The following is a 22,564-nucleotide window of genomic DNA, read 5'->3' as shown; positions in this document are numbered from 1 at the left end:
GTTATTTGCTGCATTTTCAATATGACTTCTGGCTTTTATATGAGTCAAACATATTAGTTTAGATTTCTTCTTTAGTAACTTTCTTCTTGAAAAGATTACTGGAAAGTAAGAAGGGCATATCTAGTTAAGGATATTTGCTAATAAAACTGGTTTTTAGGTCAGCAAATAAGATGTAGCCAGGGACTTGCCACTTAAAGGAAAATCAAGAGCAAAGGATTCTTTTCTTTTTCCTTTAAGTGGTTAGAGCTATTTTCAATTTGGATCCTACCAGAACATTGATTAAAGAATATATAAAGTCTTTATCATATCACTTCAGAGATTTGCAGGTTAGGGACTCTCATCCACTTACATGTGTATCTTCCTTAAGTTTTATTTTTGAAACTTAAAGTGATCTCAAGATTTCTTAATCTATTTAATTGTTCACTAGTTAAAATTTTCTTAAATATGTATAAAAACTGAATTTTTTGACTTTTTAAATTGTTTTCCTGTCAAGTATCAGTTATTAAATGTTCATACATATAGATTCATGGGCAGTTAGAGTATTAGTATCTTACCATTGTAATAGTTTTGAAGAAGGAAATGGCAACCCACTCCAGTATTCTTGCCTGGAAAATCCCATGGATAGAGGAGCCTGGCGGGCTATAGTCTATAGGGTTGCAAAGCGTTGGACACGACTGAGTGATCAATGCTTTCACTTTCAATGTAATATTTAATTATTTTAAGTTAAAAATATATTTATATCCTCTTTAAAATATTCAGACCATTACTTTCTTTCATATCAGGTTTGAGTTTAGTATGTAACTTTAGTTAACAATACCTTCAGGATAATTAGTTTACCAGTTTATTAGTAGAGTTATGGTCCATAAGAAAATCTTAATCTCAAAAGGTAATAATTTTACTTACCAGCAGAGGGCTCTGTGTGTACACATATTTGTAGTTATAAACAGTGTTTTCTTGACTGATTGTTTCAGCCTAATGCAGTTCTCTCCTAACAAATTATTAGTTAACTTCTGGACTCAACCAGAAATGAACGTGCACAAAAAATTTTTTTAATCAAGTATTTCTTCATTTATATTATAGCAAAATATTAAGGATTATGAAGACCAAGTATAACTTAGAAGTCAAATATTTTAGCTCCTCCTGTTTTTTGAAAAGAAAGATTATTTTAATTCCCAGAGGTACTATTACTTCTTTACTAAACAGTGGATCAGCATTCATACTGATTTTCAAATTAGTATTTAGTTTTTTAATATATAAAACCAAGAATATAGTTTTAAGAAAAATTTACATTTTTAGTTTATCAGAAAATATGATTTTGATTCTCATTATGCTTTATTTCTAGGTGTATTTTTACACATTCTAGCAGATACACTAGGGAGTATTGGTGTAATTGCCTCTGCCATCATGATGCAGAATTTTGGTCTGATGATAGCAGATCCTATTTGTTCAATCCTGATAGCCATGCTCATAGTTATAAGGTAAGTGTTGGTATATTACTTTCAGATACTAAAATGAGAGGTGATAAACATCTTATTTAAATTACAGATCTAAATTATTATTATGTTGGGGGTGTTTTGGTCTTCAACAGATTTCTACATAGATTGTTTCTCTTTTCATCTTACTTTTTTTTGTGTTACCTCAGGTTTGATATTTCATTTTTGTATTTAGTGATTGATCTTCCGTAAATCAAATCAGTAGTAATTTTCTTTAATCCAGCACTATATTTTTGAGTAGAACATTGGAAATATAAAATGTATTAATGTTAGAATATTATTCTTTTGACATCTGCATTTTGTACTATCAAGTCTAAAAGAATACTAAAATCTCTTCTAGAACTAGCTTTAATTTATAAATTCACATTATAGTTGTAGAAGTCTTATAAAAATTCTTCAGATCAGATCAGTCGCTCAGTTGTGTCGACTCTTTGCGACCCCATGAATCGCAGCACGCCAGGCCTCACTGTCCATCACCAACTCCCAGAGTTCACTCAGACTCTCGTCCATCGAGTCAGTGATGCCATCCAGCCATCTCATCCTCTGTCGTCCCCTTCTTTTCCTGCCCCCAATCCCTCCCAGCATCAGAGTCTTTTCCAATGAGTCAACTCTTCACATGAGGTGGCCAAAGTACTGGAGTTTCAGCTTTAGCATCATTCCTTCCAAAGAAATCCCAGGGCTGAGCTCCTTCAGAATGGACTGGTTGGATCTCCTTGCAGTCCAAGGGACTATCAAGAGTCTTCTCCAACACCACAGTTCAAAAGCATCAATTCTTCAGTGCTCAGCCTTCTTCACAGTCCAACTCTCACATCCATACATGACCACTGGAAAAACCATAGCCTTGACTAGCTGGACCTTTGTTGGCAAAGTAATATCTCTGTTTTTGAATATGCTATCTAGGTTGGTCATAACTTTCCTTCCAAGGAGTAAGCCAGTCTTTTAATTTCATGGCTGCAGTCACCATCTGTAGTGATTTTGGAGCCCAGAAAAATAAAGTCTGACACTGTTTCCACTGTTTCCCCATCTATTCCCCATGAAGTGGTGGGACCGGATGCCATGATCTTTGTTTTCTGAATGTTGAGCTTTAAGCCAACTTTTTCACTCTCCACTTTCACTTTCATCAAGAGGCTTTTGAGTTCCTCTTCACTTTCTGCCATAAGGGTGGTGTCATCTGCATATCTGAGGTTATTGATATTTCTCCCGGCAATCTTGATTCCAGCTTGTGCTTCTTCCAGTCCAGCGTTTCTCATGATGTACTCTGCATATAAGTTAAATAAACAGAGTGACAATATACAGCGTTGACAAACTCCTTTTCCTATTTGGAACCAGTCTGTAAAAATGCTTACTGAAGTATATTTATGTCCTCCTCTCTATTGAGGTTATAAATTTTTGAGGAAGGATCTGTCTTTTAGCTCTTTGGATCTCTATTGCCTGTCATGGTACCAGTGTTTATATAAAAGTATGATTGTGTATAAATTCTAAATAAGTATTGTCTGAACTAGAAGATAGTTACTGTCTTTTAAATTTATGTCAATTTATTATTTTAATTTTTATCAGAAAAATGGAACAGTTGTGCCTTTATTTCCCAGTCTTGGCTTACTTACATAGATATGTCTTGATTCGACTGATTTTGTCTAGTTTATCCATATGATTTTACTGTTAGTAAAGCTGTCTTTGTAATGATAACAAAGAACTGTTAGTGGGTAGACTATGATGATTTTTATAGCTTGTAGTTGAATAAAATAGACTTAAAAATTACAATGAAATTATCATCTTATAAATTAGTCATAAATGTAGATTTTTAAGTTTTTCATAAAAGATAGGATATACATTTTAAACATGAAGCTTATTTTTAAATTTTATTTAAATTATTTGTACTAGGAAGCATCTCTGCTGTGTAAAAATCTTTTATAAAGCTTCAAATCTCTTTTCTGCATCTTTGGAAATCTTACTATACGTCCTTGAAAGTTCTTCAGCTTAGATACCACATATTCTATGAAACTTCTGATAGATTTGGTTTCTTATATCTGTTCCTCTGTATTTGCATGTTCAGTGTTCATTTTATTTTGTGTTATAATTCTTGGTTGCTTCTAATACTTCTTACAGTTGGATCTTAATCTCAACTTTTCTTTGTCTCCAATCTTATATCCTAATTCTATCATTTGTTGCTTGGAAGAGGTTGGCCTTTCTGTCTCCTAATTTATTTTCTACAGTGTGGCCAAAGTGATCTTTCTTTAATAAAGATTATGGTACATGTAAAAATTATCTTGCTTTGAATCTTTCCATGGCTTTCTTGCTCTCAGGATAAAGTCTTAATTCTTTAGTAGGCCTTCATGTTGGGATTCATTTATCTCTTCAGTCTTTTCTCTCACCCCGTCTCAATTTATATTTGTTCTCCAGCCATAGTAAGTAACTGTCAGTTCCCTGGAAACATGTTAGAAGTTCCCTGGATTCTGGGGCTGTCTCATCTTTCCTCTCTGCAAAATAAACTACCCTTACATTGAGTGCCCTTCTCACTTTCCATTCACCCTCACAAATGCATAGATCTTTCAGTTTAAATGGCACTTCCTTGAAGAAGCCTTTCCTGATTTCCTGTGTCTCAGGAGGGGTTAGGTAAACCTGTAGCACCACCTGCTACTCCTCTTGCAGCATTTACTTAGAGCCTCTTATTTTCTCCTTTAAGCTCCATGAGGGCAGACTCTTTTTTCATGGTTGTAAAGTCAGCACATAAGTGTGCCATGTAAAACTTCATATATTTTTTGATTTGAATCAAAATAAATTTGTATTTTTTTGTCAGTCTCAGAGAATGCTTTCTCTAATCCTAAATGGGGAATTCTTAGTTCTAGTCCCATTCAGTTGTTCCACCAGAAATATGAATAAAGAAATAAATAAAGAAACAAACACAAGACAAGAAAACCTTTTTTGTTGTTGTTGTTGAAATATAACATGTTGAAAAGCTATACAAATTATTTTCAGCAAATATTTGTTAACTAAGTACCTCTTACCAGGGTAGTGAAAGGACAAGATACTTACTGTTTTGATCTTACATTACAGCAGAAGAGAGAGACACAAATGAATCAATAAACCAATATCAAGTAGTTATGTGCAGAGAGTTAATATGGGGTTGTAGTGACTGAGATACCACTTTTTTTTATTTTATAAATTAATTTATTTTTTGGAGGCTAATTAAATTCAGAAAACAAAGATTTTTGGAGGCTAATTACTTTACACTCAGAAAACGAAGATCATGGCATCTGGTCCCATCACTTCATGGGAAATAGATGGGGAAACAGTGGAAACAGTGTCAGACTTTACTTTGGGGGGCTCCAAAATCACTGCAGATGGTGACTGCAGCCATGAAATTAAAAGACGCTTACTCCTTGGAAGAAAAGTTATGACCAACCTAGAGAGCATATTGAAAAGCAGAGACATTACTTTGCCAACAAAGGTCCAGCTAGTCAAGGCTATGGTTTTTCCAGTGGTCTCATGTATGGATGTGAGAGTTGGACTGTGAAGAAAGCTGAGCGCCTAAGGACTGATGCTTTTGAACTGTGGTGTTGGAGAAGACTCTTGAGAGTCCCTTGGACTACAAGAGATCCAACCAGTCCATTCTGAAGGAGATCAGCCCTGGGATTTCTTTGGAAGGAATGATGCTAAAGCTGAAACTCCAGTACTTTGGCCACCTCATGCGAAGAGTTGACTCATTGGAAAAGCCTCTGATGCTGGGAGGGATTGGGGACAGGAGGAGAAGGGGACGACAGAGGATGAGATGGCTGGGTGGCATCACTGACTCGATGGATGAGAGTCTGAGTGAACTCTGGGAGTTGGTGATGTATAGGGAGGCCTGGCGTGCTGCAATTCATGGGGTTGCAAAGAGTCAGACACGACTGAGCGACTGAACTGACTGAATTACTTTACAGTATTGTAGTGGTTTTGCCATGCATTGACATGAATCAGCCGTAGGTGTACATGTGTCCCCCATCCTAAACCCTGCTTCCACCTCCCTCCCCATCCCATCCCTCAGGGTCGTCCCAGTGCACCGACCCTGAGTGCCCTGTCTCATGCATCAAACCTGGACTGACAATCTATTTCACATTTGGTAATATACGTGTTTCAATGCTGTCTCTCAAATCATCCCACCCTTGTCTTCTCCCACAGAGTCCAAAAATCTGTTTTTTACATCTGGATCTCTTTTGCTGTCTTGCATATAGGGGTCATCGTTACCATATTTCTAAATTCCATAAATATGCCTTAATATACAGTATTGGTGTTTTTCTTTCTGACTTACTTCACTCTGTATAATAGGCTCCAGTTCCACCTCATTAGAACTGATTCAAAAGCATTCTTTTTAATAGCTGAGTAATATTCCATTGTGTATATGTACCACAGCTTTCTTATCCATTCGTCTGCCGATGGACATTTAGATTGCTTCCATGTCCTAGCTGTTGTAAACAGTGAACATTGGGTACACATGTCTCTTTCAGTTCTGGTTTCTTTGGTGTGTATGCCCAGCAGTGGGATTGCTGGGCTGTATGGCAGTTCTGTTTCCAGTTTTTTTAAGGAATCTCCACAGTGTTCTCCATAGTGGCTGTACTAGTTTGCATTTCTACCAACAGTGTAAGAGGGTTCCTTTTTGTCCACACCCTCTCCAGCATTTATTGTTTGTAGACTTTTGGATAGCAGCTGTTCTGACCAGGGTGAGATGGTATCTCATTGTGGTTTTGATTTGTATTTCTATGATAATGAGTGATGTTGAGCATCTTTTCATGTGTTTGTTAGCCATCTGTATGTCTTCTTTGGAGAAGTGTGTTTCGTTCTTTGGCCCATTTTTTCACTGGGTCTTTTAATTTTTTGGAATTGAGCTGCATGAGCTGCTTGTGTATTTTTGAGATTAATTCTTTATCAGTTGCTTCGTTTGCTATTATTTTCTCCCATTCTGAAGGTTGTCTTTTCACCTTGCTTATAGTTTCCTTCATTGTGCAAAAGCTTTTTATTAGGTCCCATTTGTTTATTTTTGCTTATATTTCCATTACTCTGGGAGGTGGGTCATAGAGGATCCTGCTGTGATTTATGTCAGAGAGTGTTTTGCCTATGTTTTCCTCTAGGAGTTTTATAGTTTCTGGTTTTACATTTAGATCTTTAATCCATTTTGAGTTTGTTTTTGTGTATGGTGTTAAAAAGTGTTCTAGTTTCATTCTTTTACAAGTGGTTGACCAGTTGTCCTAGACCACTTGTTAGAGATTGTCTTTTCTCCATTCTTGCCTCCTTTGTCAAAGATAAGGTGTCCATAGGTGCGTGGATTTATCTCTGGGCTTTCTATTTTTTTTCCATTGATCTATATTTCTGTCTTTGTGCCAGCATCATACTGTCTTGATGACTGTAGCTTTGTATATAATCTGAAGTCAGGCAGGTTGATTCCTCCAGTTCCATTCTTCTTTCTCAAGATTGCTTTGGCTGTTCGAGGCTTTTTGTATTTCTATACAAATTGTGAAATTATTTGTTCTAGTTCTCTGAAAAATACCGTTGGCAGCTTGATAGGGATTGCATTGAATCTATAGATTGCTTTGGGTAGTATACTCATTTTCACTATATTGATTCTTCTGATCCATGAACATGGTATATTTCTCCATCTATTTGTGTCATCTTTGATTTCTTTCATCAGTGTTTTATAGTTTTCTATATATAGGTCTTTGTTTATTTTATTTATTACTAAGTGTTTTATTTTTTTCATTGCAGTGGTGAATGGAATTGTTTCCTTAATTTCTCTTTCTGTTTTCTCATTGTTAGTGTATAGGAATGCAAGGAATTTCTGTGTGTTAATTTTATATCCTGCAACTTTACTGTATTCATTGATTAGCTCTAGTAATTTTCTGGTGGTGTCTTTAGGGTTTTCTATGTAGAGGATCATGTCATCTGCAAACAGTGAGAGTCTTACTTCTTTTCCAATCTGGATTCCTTTCATTCCTTTTTCTTCTCTTATTGCTGTGGCTAAAACTTCCAAAAATGTGTTGAATAGTAGTGGTGAGAGTGGGCACCCTTGTCTTGTTCCTGACTTTAGGGGAAATGCTTTCATTTTTTCACCATTGAGGATAATGTTTCCTGTGGGTTTATCATATATGGCTTTTATTATGTTGAGGTATGTTCCTTCTATGTCTGCTTTCTGGAGGGTTTTTATCATAAATGGATGTTGAATTTTGTCAAAGGCTTTCTCTGCATCTATTGAGATAATCATATGGTTTTTATCTTTCAATTTGTTAATGTAGTGTATCACATTCATTGATTTGTGAATATTGAAAAATCCTTGAATCCCTGGAATAAAGCCCACTTGGTCATGATGTATGATCTTTTTAATATGTTGATGGATTCTGTTTGCTTGAATTTTGTTGAGGATTTTTTTCATCTGTGTTCATCAGTGATATTGGCCTGTAGTTTTCTTTTTTTGTGTCATCTTTATCTGGTTTTGGTATTAGGGTGATGGTGGCCTCACAAAATGAGTTTGGCAGTCCACCTTCCTCTTCAATTTTCTGGAAGAGTTTGAGTAGGATAGGTGTTAGCTCTTCTCTGAATTTTGGTAGAATTCACCTATGAAGCCATCTGGTCCTGGGCTTTTGTTTGTTGGAAGATTTTTGATTACAGTTTCAATTTCTGTGCTTGTGATGGGTTTGTTAAGATTTTCTATTTCTTCCTGGTTCAGTTTTGGAAAGTTATACTTTTCTAAGAATTCGTCCATTTCTTCCAAGTTGTCCATTTTATTGGCATATAGTTGCTGATAGTAGTCTCTTATGATTCTTTGTATTTCTGTGTTATCTGTTGTGATTTTTCCATTTTCATTTCTAATTTTGTTGATTTGAATCTTCTCCCTTTTTTTCTTGATGAGTCAGGCTAATGGTTTTTCTATTTCATTTATCTTCTCAAAGAACCAGCTTTTAGTTTTGTTGATTTTTGCTATAGTCTCCTTTGTTTCTTTTTCATTTATTTCTGCTCTAATTTTTATGATTTCTTTCCTTCTACTAAGCCTGGGGTTCTTCATTTCTTCTTTTTCTAGTTGCTTTAGGTGTAAAGTTAGGTTGTTTATTTGATTTTTCTCTTGTTTCTTGAGATAAGCTTGTATTGCTATGAACCTTCCCCTTAGCACTGCTTTTACTGAATCCAGTACGTTTTGGGTTGTCATCTTTTCATTTTCATTTGTTTTTATGCATATTTTGATTTTTTTTGATTTCTTCTGTGATTTGTTGGTTATTCAGAAGCGTGTTGTTTAGCTTCCATATGTTTGTATTTTTAATCGTTTTTTTCCTGTAGTTGACATCTAATCTTACCGCATTGTGATCAGAAAAGATGCTTGAAATGATTTCAGTTTTTTTGAATTTATCAAGGCTGGATTTATGGCCCAGGATGTGATCTGTCCTGGAGAATGTTCCGTGTGCACTTGAGAAAAAGGTGAAATTGATTGTTTTGGGGTGAAATGCCGTATAGATATCAATTAGGTCTAACTGGTCCATTGTACCATTTAAAGTTTGTGTTTCCTTGCTAATTTTCTGTTTGGTTGATCTATCCATAGGTGTGAGTGGGGTATTAAGGTCTCCCACTATTGTGTTACTGTTAATTTTCCCTTTCATGCTTGTTAGCATTTGCCTTCCATATTGTGGTGCTCCTGTGTTGGGTGCATATATATTTATAATTGTTATATCTTCTTGGATTGATCCTTTGATCATTATATAGTGTCCTTCTTTCTCTCTTTTCACAGCCTTTATTTCAAAGTCTATTTTATCTGATATCAGTATTGCTATTCCTGCTTTCTTTTGGTCTCCATTTGCATGAAATATCTTTTTTAAGCCCTTCACTTTCAGTCTGTATGTCCCTTGTTTTGAGGTGGGTCTTGTGTAGACAGCTTAAATAGGGGTCTTGTTTTTGTACCCATTCAGCCAGTCTTTGTCCTTTGGTTGGGGCATTCACCCATTTACATTTAAGGTAATTATTGATAAGTATGATCCTATTGCCATTTACTTTGTTGTTTTGGATTCGAGTTTATAAACCTTTTCTGTGTTTTCCCATCTAGAGGTTATCCTTTAGCATTTGTTGAAGAGCTGGTTTGGTGGTGCTGAATTATCTCAGCTTTTGCTTGTCTGTAAAGCTTTTGATTTCTCTTTCATATTTGTTGTAGGTTTTTCTCTTTAATCACTTTAAGTACGTCCTGCCGTTCCCTTTTGGCCTGAAGAGTTTCTATTGAAAAATCAGCTGTTATCCTTATGGGAATCCCCTTGTGTGTTATTTGTTGCTTTTCCCTTGCTGCTTTTAGTATTTGCTCTTTGTGTTTGATCTTCATTAATTTGATTAATATGTGTTTTGGGCTCTTTTGCCTTGGGTTTATCCTTTTTGGGACTCTCGGTTTCTTGGACTTGGGTGGCTCTTTCCTTCCCTATTTTAGGGAAGTTTTCAACTATTATCTCCTCAAATATTTTCTATGGCCTTTCTTTTTGTCTTCTTCTGGGACACCTGTGATTTGGATGTTGAGGCCTTTAACATTGTCCCAGAGATCTCTGAGGTTGTCCTCATTTCTTTTAATTCTTTTTTCTTTTTTCCTCTCTGCTTCATTTATTTCCACCATTCTACCTTCCACCTCACTTATCCTGTCTTCTGCCTCAGTTATTCTACTGTTGGTTCCCTCCAGGGTGCCTTTGATCTCAGTTATTGCATTATTCATTATTGATTGACTCTTTTGTATTTCTTATAGGTTCTTGTTAAACATTTCTTGCATCTTCTCAATTCTTGTCTCTCTTTATCTGTAACTCCATTTTGTTTTCAAGATTTTGGAACATCTTTACTATCATTATTCTGAATTCTTTTTCAGGTAGACTCCCTATCTCCTCTTCTTTTGTTTAGTTTGGTGGGCATTTATCATGTTCCTTTACCTGCTGAATATTTCTCTGCCTTTTCATCTTGTTTAGATTGCTGTGTTTGGGGTGGCCTTTCTGTATGCTGGAGGTTTGTGCTTTCTGTTTATTGTGGAGGTTGCTTCCTGAAGGTGGGGTTGGACTAGCGGCTTGTCAAGGTTTGCTGGTTAGGGAAGCTTGTGTCGGTGTTCTGGTTGGTGGAGCTGGATCTCTTCTCTCTGGAGTGCAATGAAGTGTGCAGTAGTGAATTTTGAGGTGTCTTTGGGTTTGTTGTGACTTTGGGCAGCCGGTATTTTAATGCTCAGGGCTGTGTTCCTGCATTGCTGGAGCAGTAGCATGGTATGTCTTAGTCTGGGACTTGGCTCTTGGGTGGAGCTTGGTTTCAGTGCAGGTATGGCTAGTGGAGGTGATGGAATTCCAGTTGAGCTATTTCAAATCCTGGAAGATGATGCTGTGAAACTGCTGCACTCAGTATGCCAGCACATTTGGAAAACTCAGCAGTGGCCACAGGACTGGAAAGGTCAGTTTTCACTCCAATCCCAAAGAAAGGCAATGCCAAAGAATGCTCAAACTACCACGCAATTGCACTCATTTCACACGCTAGAAAAGTAATGCTCAAAATTCTCCAAGCCAGGCTTCAGCAATACGTGAACCATGAACTTCCAGATGTTTAAGCTGGTTTTAGAAAAGGCAGAGGAACCAGAGATCAAATTGCCAACATCTGCTGGATCATGGAAAAAGCAAGAGAGTTCCAGAAAAACATCTATTTCTGCTTTAGTGGATCACAATAAACTGTGGAAAATTCTGAAAGAGATGGGAATACCAGAGCACCTGACCTGCCTCTTGAGAAACCTATATGCAGGTCAGGAAGCAACAGTTAGAAATGGACATGGAACAACAAACTGGTTCCAAACAGGAAAAGGAGTCCATCAAGGCTGTATATTGTCACCCTGCTTATTTAACTTCTATGCAGAGTACATCATGAGAAACGCTGGGCTGGAAGAAGCACAAGCTGGAATCAAGATTGCCTGGAGAAATATCAATAACCTCAGATATGCAGATGACACCACCCTTATGGCAGAGAGTGAAGAGGAACTCAAAAGCCTCTTGATGAAAGTGAAAGAGGAGAGTGAAAAAGTTGCCTTAAAGCTCAACATTCAGAAAATAAGGATCATGGCATTTGGTCCCATCACGTCATGGCAAATAGATGGGGAAACAGTGGAAACAGAGTCAGATTTTATTTTGGGGGCTCCAAAATCACTACAGATGGTGACTGCAGCCATGAAATTAAAAGACGCTTACTCCTTGGAAGGAAAGTTATGACCAACCTAGACAGCATATTAAAAAGCAGAGATATTACTTTGTCAACAATGGTCCGTCCAGTCAAGGCTATGGTTTTTCCAGTGGTCATGTATGGATGTGAGAGTTGTACTGTGAAGAAAGCTGAGCTCTGAAGAATTGATGCTTTTGAACTGTGGTGTTGGAGAAGACTCTTGAGAGTCCCTTGGACTGCAAGAGATCCAACCAATCCATTCTAAAGGAGATCAGTCCTGGGTGTTCTTTGGAAGGACTGATGCTAAAGCTGAAACTCCAATACATTGGCCACCTCATGTGAAGAGTTCATTCACTGGAAAAGACTCTGATGGTGGGAGGGATTGGGGGCAGGAGGAGAAGGTGATGACAGGATGAGATGGCTGGATGGCATCATCGACTCGATGGACATGGGTTTGAGTGTACTCTGGACATGACTGAGCGACTGAACTCAACTGAACTGATGGCTTTTGGATGAGCTCTTGTTGATTAATCTTCCCTGGGTCAGGAGTTTTCCGGTGTTCTCAAATTTTGCATTTAAGTCTCCTGTTTCTGGCTTTCATTCTTATTCTAACAGTAGCCTCAAGACTTCTCCATCTGTACAGCACAGATGATAGAACATCTAAGGATTCTCCATAGTGAGGGATACCCAGAGAAGTTCGCAGAGTTACATGGAGAAGAGAAGAGAGAGGAGGGAGATAGAGGTGACCAGGAGGAGAAGAGGGGGAATCAAAAAGGGAGAGAGCAGTCTAGCCAGTAATCAATTCCCTATGTGCTCTCCACAGTCTGGAACATTCAGAGAGGTTCATGGAGTTACACAGAGAAGAAAAGAGTGAGGAGGAAGATAGAGGTGACCAGGAGGAGACGAGGGGGAGTCAAAAGGGGCAGACCAGTCTAGCCAGTAATCAGTTCCCTATGTGTTCTCCACAGCTTGGAACACCCAGGGAGATTCACAGAGTTAAATAGAGAAGAGAAACGGGAGGGAGAACATAGAGGTGACCTGGGGGAGAAAAGGGAGAGTCCAAAGGGGAGAGAACAATGAAGCCAGTAATCACCCCCCCTAAGCAAAAATGGGTACTGAAGATTAAATTCTTAAAGGTGCAAAATTGATAACAAATACCAAAAAGCAAAGATTAATAATATATAGTAGAGGCTACACTATGAAAAATACAATATTAAAAATACAAAAGAAAATCACAAAAATTATAAAAAATATATGTATGAAATTTGCTTTAAAAATAGGGTCTTTTTTTTTGCAAGGAAATAGTAGGTTCTAAAAATGAAAATTAACAGAGTAATAAAGAACTTAAAAATTTTTTAAAAATTTTAAAATGATAGTAGTAAAAATATATCTAGGGATTTCTCTAGAGCTGTTGTGGGCAGTGTGGGGTCAGTTCAGTTTCAGATAGTTCCTTGTTCCAGCTTATATTTTTTCTCAAGGTCTATAGGCCCCTTCCAATGCTTAGTAAGTGCTAACTATAGGCTTTTAATCTGTTGCACCTGTCACTTCGAGAGCAGTTCCCTCTTCTTGGTTTATTTTGGCTTTCTCTGTTTGCAAGTCTCTTCAGTGTCTACTTTCTGCCCTGACACAATGGGGCAAAGGTAGTCTTTTATTTAGGCTCATTTATTCAGTTGTTCTGTGGGGATGGAGGAACACTACAAATATCGTTGGTGTGTGTGGGGAGTGCTCGCAGTGTATGGAGCACATTTGGTTTGCCCCAGCTCATGTTGTGTGTTCTTTCCCAGTCTATACTGCTGAGGCTCCAGGTTGCTCTGCAGGGGAACTGTCCAAAGCTGGCCCTGGGTTTCATGCACTTCCTGGATCTAAGCTGCTCAGGTTCAGATTCTTGGGTACTCCACAAAGGCACAAAGTTGATTAGGTGTGTGTTTTGTACCCTTCCCAGGTCCGAGCAGCTCAGGCGACCGGGTGCTTGACAAGCACACTGTCCCAGGTCGGGTGTGCTTCTTAATCACCTCCCCGGGTCCTGGCTGCTTGGTTTCCCAGGTTCGCCACAAGAGGGCCATGTCAGGTGTGCCGTGTGTTTCCTCTGGGGTGCTGATCTCTGGCTGCGCCCCTCCTGGAAGAGGTCAACCCTCCAGGATCCCAGGAAGACTTAGTTAGCAACTGGGAGTCTGCTCACAGTTGGTGGAGAATGCCATCTCTGGGGCCGAGATTGTCCCTTGCCCTCTGGCTCTGGCTGTCGCCCACCTGAGTCTCTCTCTCCAGCAGGAGGATGGGCTGGTCTGCAGCCGGCTATCTCTTCTTTGGTATTCTCTCAGTCATTTGTTCTGTGAGTGTGTCAGCCTGTGCCTTAGGTTAGAGCTTTTTGCGGGAAAGTTCTCTCGTTCTCTCTCTCTTTTTTTTTTTTTCTTTCTCTTTGACTATCCCACGTTTGGGTTGCCATCTCACATTAGCTTCCTCAGATTGTCCTCAGGGCATTCAGGCCCAGTCCTTACCCTAAGCATGCAACCCTTGGCCTCCCTGTTCAGCCCCACTTGCTGGTGGCAAACATAAGTGTCTGGGCTACTTCTCCACTGGGAGTTGCAGTTAGGCACATATTCTGCTTTTTTTTCCCTCCTGGTTATGATGCCCTCTGAGATTCCATAACTCCCCACAGATCTGCTGGTGAGAGGGTTTCCTGATGTTTGGAAACTTCTCTTCCTTCACGACTCCCTTCCCAGGATGGATCTCCGTCCCTAACTCTTTTGTCTTTCCTTTTGTCTTTTATATTTTGTGCTACCTCCTTTTGAAGACACCTTTCTGGGTGCCTGGTGTCCTCTGCCAGCATTCAGAAGTTGTTTTGTGGAAGTTGCTCAGCATTCAAATGGTCTTTTGATGAATTTGTTGGGGGCAACGGTGGTCTCCCTGTCCTGTTTCTCCGCCATCTTAGGACTGCCCCCTTGCGATACCACTTTAGATCGAGTCATAAGGGAAGACTTCTGAAGAGGGAGGGTTTTGAGTCAAAATGTCTAAGAGGGCACTCTAGCCTAAGGAACAGCTAGTGTAAAAGCCCTGTAGTGAAAAGAACGTTGGCACTGAAAGGAGGTCAGTATGGCAGAAGTATAGGGAGTAAGGGGAGAGTGCTTTGAAATAAAGTTGGGGAGACAGGCCTGGGAAAATGAGCCAGGGTTGAGAGTTTGGATTTTTATTTCAGGTGGAGGAGGAAACCATAAGGGGTGACATTATTTGATTTGTATCATTAAAAATGATTTTGAAAAAAAATGATTTTGGCTGCTGTGAAGATATTAGGATTAAAGGGGGGGGAGGGGACATAGGCAGATTGGCTAGAAAGCTGTTATAGTGGAACAAATAAGAGGCTTGGATTCCTTGGTCTAAGGTACTAATAATTGAGGAGTTGGAAAGACTAGCTAAAGTTAGAAAATGCTTTGGGCCTAGAGCTGATAAAATTTGCTCATCGACACAAATGTTTAGGTGAAGGGTTGAGTGAAAGAGGGGAAATTAAGGATGCTTCCTAGAGTTTTATGTGAGCAACTGAGTGAATGAAGGTGCCTCTACTGAAAGAGGGAAAACTAGGGGACGAGTTTATCTGTTTCAAAGGCATTGCTGATCAGAAGTTCTGTTTTGGTTGTTGCTAGATTTGAGATCTCTCGTTAGACATTTATATGGAGATCTCAAGTAGGTGGTGCAAGTAAAAGTACAGAATTCTTGGGAGCACTCTGGTGAATATAAAGGATTGGAAATACTGGATTGGCCAAAAAGTTCATTCGAGGCTTTCCCGAATGAACTTTTTGGCCAACCCAGTAGTTCACATATAAAGTCATGGAGTAGCATTTATATGGCATGAATACCACTTCCATTTTCCTGGAAACCCACCGTCTTTTCTCCTGAACCCAGTTTAGCTTCAGGGAGTACTGCTTCAGGCAGCCACAACCAATCAACTACAGTTGGCTTTCAGAGGAAGCTATAAAACCTGTGTATCCTTGTGTAAGTCTTACTGACCTGTTTATAAAACTTTTTCTCAGTAGTTTACAAAAATACATAGTCTCAAATTCATATAATTTGACTCTTTTTCATTTTGTTATTCTTTTACTTGTTCTTTTCTTCTGTTAGCAAAAGTAGTACATGTTGATTGTAAAAAAACTCAAATGTTACTGAAATGTACAACTTGTCTATTGAAATATCCTCTTAATCCCACCACTTGGAGATAAGGCAGACAACTTTACTATCTTTAAATCATTTGACAAATGTTTTAGTGCCCACTCTGTGCTAGTTGGTAAACAATGTAGCAGATACCTACCCTAGTAGAGCTTATGTTCTAAGGAGGGTAGATCAATAAAACAGATGAACACGCAGGTAGATAATGTAATGTCACATGATGATAAATTCTATGAAGTAGGTGAAGGGGCTATATTTTAGAAGGATTTGGAAAGTCTTCTGCATGAGGTGACATTTGAGCAGAGACCTTAATACTGCAGGAGGGGAACTTGAGATTAGTCAGAAGAACATTCCAGATAGGGGGAGCTTGAAGTAAACACACTGAGAGGGGAGCATGCCTGGCATGTGAGGAACGATGACAGGGGAGGGCAGTGAGCAGGGTAGAAAACGGCAGGTTCAGTTCAGTTCAGTCCTCAGTTGTGTCCGACTCTTTGTGACCCCGTGGACTGCAGCATGCCAGGCTTCCCTATCCATCACCAACTCCCAGAGCTTGCTCAAATTCATGTCCATTGAGTCGGTCATGCCATCCTACCATCTCTTCCTCTGTCATCCCCTTCTCTTGCCTTCAGTCTTTCCCAGCATCAGGGTGGCGGGTAGGTATATCTAGAATTTGGAGAAGGGGGTGAGGTAGAAGATAGAAATTTGGGTGTCCTCCATTTATGTATGGTATTTAAAGCCATGAGATTGGATGAGTTTGCCCAGAGAATGAGTATAGATAGAAGAAGCCTGAGGACTGAGCTCTAGGGGAGATGGGGAACAGGAGGCAACTCCAGCAGAGGAGAGTAAAGTGGAGTGGCCAGTGAGGTGGGAAGAAAGTCATAAGCATGCCTTGCTTTAGGAGCCATGTAAAGAAAGTGTTTTAAACAAGAAGGAATGATTAACCCTGTTAAATGCTGTGGGGCTGATAATTGGTAACTTAGATAAGATGCCAAGAAGAGTGATGAAAATGAAAGCCTGATCAGAGTAGCTTTAAGAGAGCTTGGCAGAGAAGAAACAGAGATAACTGTAGTCAACCGCTTTTCAAAGCTCTTTACTGTAAAGGGGAGCAGAGCAGCATGACTGCTGGCAACACTAAAGTCTCACTGTGAGATCACTAAATCTCACTGTGAGATTTGTGGTCATGAATTTAAAGTGAAAACAACCAGCAGTTGTATGTTGTTGTTTTTTTTTTTCCCCCCTACTCTTGTTTAGCTACTTGGTAAAAAGTATAGAGTAGGCAGAGAATTGGATTTAAAAGGTTTTGGGTTTTGTTGGATGAGTACTGACAGAGTGAGAAAGGAGCAAGGCAGGGTGGGAAACTTAAGATTTAAAGGTAATAATAGATTCTTAAGGTAAAAGTGATAGAAGTGGACTGGATTGGAGTTCTGAGAAGTGTTAGGTAGGATGGATTAGGGGAAGAAATCTAGAAGTAGGAAGGTTTGTGAGATGCTTGAAACTGAGATCTTAAGATCTAGGTCTGATCTCAGGGGTGGATTCAGCAAAGGATCATCATACAAAGCTAAATGTTGGAATGCATTGTTCACATGGATATTTAATAGAGTAATGAAAAGGATAGAGGTAGAAAGAGAATAATCCTGTTGCTAAACTCTTTAGTGTCTGAAGAAGAGCTATAAAGAATTGTATCTCTGTTAATTAGGATGGGTAGAGGGTGGGGGTTCCCTGGTGGCTCAGATGGTAAAGTATTTGCCTGAAGTGCTGGAGACCTGGGTTCGATTTCTGGGTTGGGAATATCCCCTGGAGAAGGGAATGGCTACCCACTCTAGTATTCTTGCCTGGAAAATTCCATGGACAGAGGAGCCTGGAGGGGTACAGTCTATAGGGTTGCAAAGAGTTGGACATAGCTGAGCACACACACTAAGAGAGAAAGAGAAAGTGTGGAATAATCTGATGGTGTGGGCCTTAAAGGAGCTGTGATGGGGGGTGTGGGAGGAACAGTTGTAGTGATAAGTGAGGAGGACATTTACCTCCCGACAAGCCTCGGTAGTGCAGGAAGTATGGAAGAGAAAATGCTGTGGGGAAGATTTCCTCAGGCGATACCCAGTTTTCAGGTAGAGCTGCTGCTGCTGCTAAGTCACTTCAGTCGTGTCCGACTCTGTGCGACCCCATAAACGGCAGCCCACCAGGCTTCCCCGTCCCTGGGACTCTCCAGGCAAGAACACTGGAGTGGGTTGCCATTTCCTTCTCCAATGCATGAAAGTGAAAAGTGAAAGTGAAGTCGCTCAGTCATGTCTGACTCTAGCGACCCCATGGACTGCAGCCCACCAAAGCTCCTCCATCCACGGGATTTTCCAGGCAAAAGTACTGGAGTAGGGTGCCATTGCCGCAACATGCTATGGCTCTTCAGAGTAGAGACTGACTATTTAAGGAAATCGCATGTTTAAAAGTAGTTTTCAAAAAAAAAAAAGTAGTTTTCTAAAATTTTGAAAGTAGTTATGTTGATAAACTTGGTAAAAATATAAAAAAGAATAAGAAAAAAATTATAGTTCCATTAGCCAAGAGAACCATGTTAATTTAAAAGCTACATAAATCTGTAGCCTGATGTTTGATTCACTTAACTAAAAGGGGCACCTGTGCATTATGGGAAAAAATATATAAACAGGATGGAGAAAAAAGGTTTGTTACTGGTGTGGTATTTTTGAAGCCTTGCTGGAGTTTTTTGTTTTTTTTATTTTTTTTTCCTCAAAATCAGTTTTCTGCAACTAACAAAAGTTATTATCTCGTGGTGCTCTGTGACTTTCACTGAAATCATTTGTAAATACAAAGAAAAGCTTCTTTAATAAAATAAATTGTCTTTTTGTTAGATGCAAAAGTATTTCAAATAATATGTTTATTATCATATAGAAGAAAAAATAGCCCAACTTTTAGAAGCAAACTGAAGTTATAAGCCTTAGAAATCACAAGTAATGGCATAAATTGAGGTCTGCAATGGAAAGATTGTGCAATAATGAATTAAATTTATAAATTCCAAATTCTGAATGATTATCTAGATGATTATCATTGTACATGAATACAGGATTTGGATCAGATACTAATTTTGATAAAGCTTGTTGATCTTGTGGTTAAATAGGTAATTATTTGTAGCCTATATTAAATTTAATAAGCATTTTTTTTAAAAACAAGTATCTACCATATTCTCAAATAGTTTAATATATATGAGAAGTTACAGATTTTTTTTCAAGAATGGTTTTGGGTGTTGCCTAACAATTTCCTTTGCGGTTTGTCTTTCAAGTGGTTATAATTTGTGAACCGTACTTTTGAAGGCTAAGATAAAGGTAAACAGTTCCCCAAGAAAAAGTACCCATTTTGTAAAGTTGAACATATGGGAATTAATACATAGTAATTGTATTTTTTAATTATATGTAAAACCATTAGAGCATTTGTAAATACTGATTGATCTAACAGCTTTTCTCATGCAGCATTCTTGCAGAGAATTCCGACCTACACATCTAGTAAAGTACTGGATATGAAGTATGTTGTCATTAGTTGTTAAGTTGTGTTGGACTCTTGGTGATCCCATAGACTGTAGCTCACCAGGCCTCTGTCGGTGGGATTTCTCAGGCAAGAATACTGGAGTGAGTTGCCATTTCCTTCTCTAGGGGATCTTCCTGACCAGGGATTGAACCTATGTCTCCTGCATTGCAGGCAGATGCTTTACCACTGAGCCACCAGGGAAGCCCTGTACTACACTTGATGGAATTGAGAATAGTCACTCAAATCATTGTGTGTGTTCAGTGGTTCAGAGGAGAAATCCTAATTAGGAAAGGCTGGTAGACAGTCTTAGAAATACTAGAAGAAGTAGAGCAACTATGATAATGTGTTAATGATCATAAACCAATAACATTAGATAAGAGAAAGTATTTGAGCCTGAAAAACTAGGAAGAAGAGATTATTATTTTATGTAAAATATATTTATTTAAACCTCCTAAGAATCAGTGGAAAAACTGACAGTTTAGTAAAGTTACAGATACAAAATTAATATACAAAGTTAGTACACTTGGTGTGTGCTCAGTCATATATGTAACTTTTTGTGGCCCCATGGACTGTAGCCCACCAGGCTCCTCTGTCCATGGAATTTTCCAGGCAAGAATACCATAGTGGAAGATCTTTCCAACACAGGGATCTATATATGTAAGCAAAATCCAGTTGAATGATACAATTAAAGAGAAGACACCTTTTCAGTAGCAATAACAAAGACAATCTAGAGATAAAATGTATAAAACTTGTAGGAGAAAAAGTTTAAACACTTCTGAAAAACACCAAGGTAGACCTTCAGAATCTTTTTTTGTTCAGTTATGGTGTTTTTGAAGAGTCAACATTATAAACACGTTAATTCTTACTTTATTTATAAATTTTAAACTATTCTAATAGAAATACCAACAGATTAAATGCAGAGTTCCAAAAAATAACCAGAAGAGACAAGAAGGCCTTCAATGAACGGTGCTTAATAGTAGAAGAAAACAACAAAAGGAGAAAGACTAGAGATCTCTTCAGGAAAATTGGAAACATCAAGGGAACATTCCACCCAAAGATGGGCAAAATAAAGGATAAAGATGGTAGAGACCTAGCTGACGAGATCAAGAAGAGATGGAAAGAATACACAGAAGAACTGTATAAAAAAGGTCTTAATGAGCCAGATTGCTACAATGGTGTGGTTAGTCTTCCCGAGTCAGACATTCTGGAGTGCAGAGTAGGTGGGCTGTAAGAAACACTGCTGTTAATAAAGCTAGTGGATGCGATAAAATTCCAGCAGAACTATTCAGATCCCTAAAGGATGATGCTATTAAGGTTTTGCATTCATTATGTCAGCAAATCTGGAAGACCCAGCAGTGGCCACAGGACTGGAAAAGGTCCTCATCCCAATTTCCAAGAAGGGTAGTACCAAAGAATGTGCTAACCATCAGGCAATAGCATTGATCTCTCATGCTAGTAAGGTCATGCTTAAAATCTTGCATGCTAGGCTTCAGGATTATGTGAACCAAGAACTTCCAGTTGTCCCAGCTGGGTTTAGAAAAGGAAGAGGACCAGAGATCGAATTGCCAACATTTGCTGGATTATAGAGAAAGCAAGGGAATTTCAGAAAAACATCTATCTCTGTTTCATCAACTATGCTAAAGCATTTGACTGAGTGGATCATGACAAACTGTGGAAAGCTCTTAGAGAGATGGGAATAACAGACGATCTTACCTGTCTCCTAAGAAACCTGTATGCGGGTCAAGAAGAGCAGTTTCCTGCATGGAACTGATTGTTTCAAGATCAAGAAAGGAGTACGACAGGGCTGTCTGCTGTCACCGTTTGTTCAACCTATATGCTGAGCACATCATGAGAAATACCAGGCTGGATGATTTATAAGCTGAAATCAAGACAGGCAGGAGAATCATCAACAACCTCAGATATGCAGATAATACCACTCTAATGGCAGAAAGCTAAGAGGAACTAAAGAGCCCCTTGATGAGGGTGAAGGAGAAGAATGAAAGAGCTGGCTTAAGACTAAATATTAAAAAAAAACTAAGATCATGGCATCTGGCCCCATTATTGCATGGCAAATAGAAAGGGAAAAGGTGGAAGTAGTGATATTTCCTCTTCTTGGGCTCCAAAATCACTGCAGACACTGACTGCAGCCATGAAAACAGAAGATGATTGCTTCTTGGCAGGAAAGCGATGACAAACCTAGACAGTGTATTAAAAAGCAGAGAAACATTACTCTGCTGACAAAGGTTCGTATAGTCAAGGCTATGGTCTTTCCAGTGGTTGCGAGAGCTGGACTGTGAAGAAGGCAGAATACCAAAAAATTGATGCCTTCGAATTGTGGTGCTGAAGAAGACTCCTGAAAGTCTCTCAGATAGCAAGATCAACCCAGTCAATCTGAAGGGAGATCAACCCAGAATATTCACTGGAAGGACTGATGGCTGAAGCTGAAGCTCCAGTATTTTGGTCATCTGATATGAACAGATGACTCCTTGGAAAAGTCCCTGTTGCTGGGAAAGATTGAGGGCAGAAGGAGAAGAGGGTGTCAGAAGATGAGATGGCTGGACAGCATTACCAATGCAATGAACACAAACTTGGGCAAACTCTGGGAGGTGGTGAGGGACAGGGAGGCCTGGCCTGCTGCAGTCCATGGGGTCACAAAGGGTTGGACACGACTTAGGTGACTGAGCAACAGCAACAACAACAACTTGGTGTTTTTGAAGAGTCAAAAAAAATTTTTTAGAGAGGAGGTGATAAAAGTTGATTTTAAAGTTTATAAGGAAAAACAAGCAGGAGGAATAGTCAAGAAAACCTTGGAAAAGATAGAAAGTCCTTAAAATAGTGAGATGGAGCAGGTTAGAATTATAGAAGTAGATTTATCTGCAGATAATAGGGATAAAGGCAGCATTTTGAGTCAGTGGGGAAAAGATGGGCTTTTCTTTAATAACTGGATAATGATATGGAAAAGACAAATTGGAACTGTACTTCATACTCTATACCAGATAAATCTAAATGGATTGGAGTTCTAAAAGTAAAACACAAACTCAACATTTGAATTACTTTTATAGCATGAGTTTGTTAGGGGAATAGCTATGACTCAAAACCTAGAATCAGTGAGAGAAAAGATTGATGAATTGAGTAGCATTTAAAAAGAAAAAAGAGCACCATGAGGAGGTCAAAAAGCATAATAAACTGGGATACATATTTGCCACTTAGATCATAAAGGA

General features: G+C 38.7%; 1 protein-coding gene across 1 annotated transcript in view; it reads left to right on the top strand.

The window, feature by feature from the left end:
- The window catches only part of SLC30A7 (solute carrier family 30 member 7), a 99,640-nt gene that overhangs the window by 35,390 nt on the left and 41,686 nt on the right, over positions 1-22,564 (top strand). The window contains exon 8 of the mRNA XM_061411038.1: positions 1,343-1,478. Coding sequence (XP_061267022.1) covers positions 1,343-1,478 — 136 coding nt within the window. The remainder of the gene's footprint in view (positions 1-1,342; positions 1,479-22,564) is intronic.

The sequence above is a fragment of the Bos javanicus genome, chromosome 3, assembly GCF_032452875.1.
Source record: "Bos javanicus breed banteng chromosome 3, ARS-OSU_banteng_1.0, whole genome shotgun sequence".
NCBI classification, from domain to species: Eukaryota; Metazoa; Chordata; class Mammalia; order Artiodactyla; family Bovidae; genus Bos; species Bos javanicus.
Note: the sequence above shows the minus strand (reverse complement) of the source record. Positions and strands in the feature narration are given on the sequence as shown.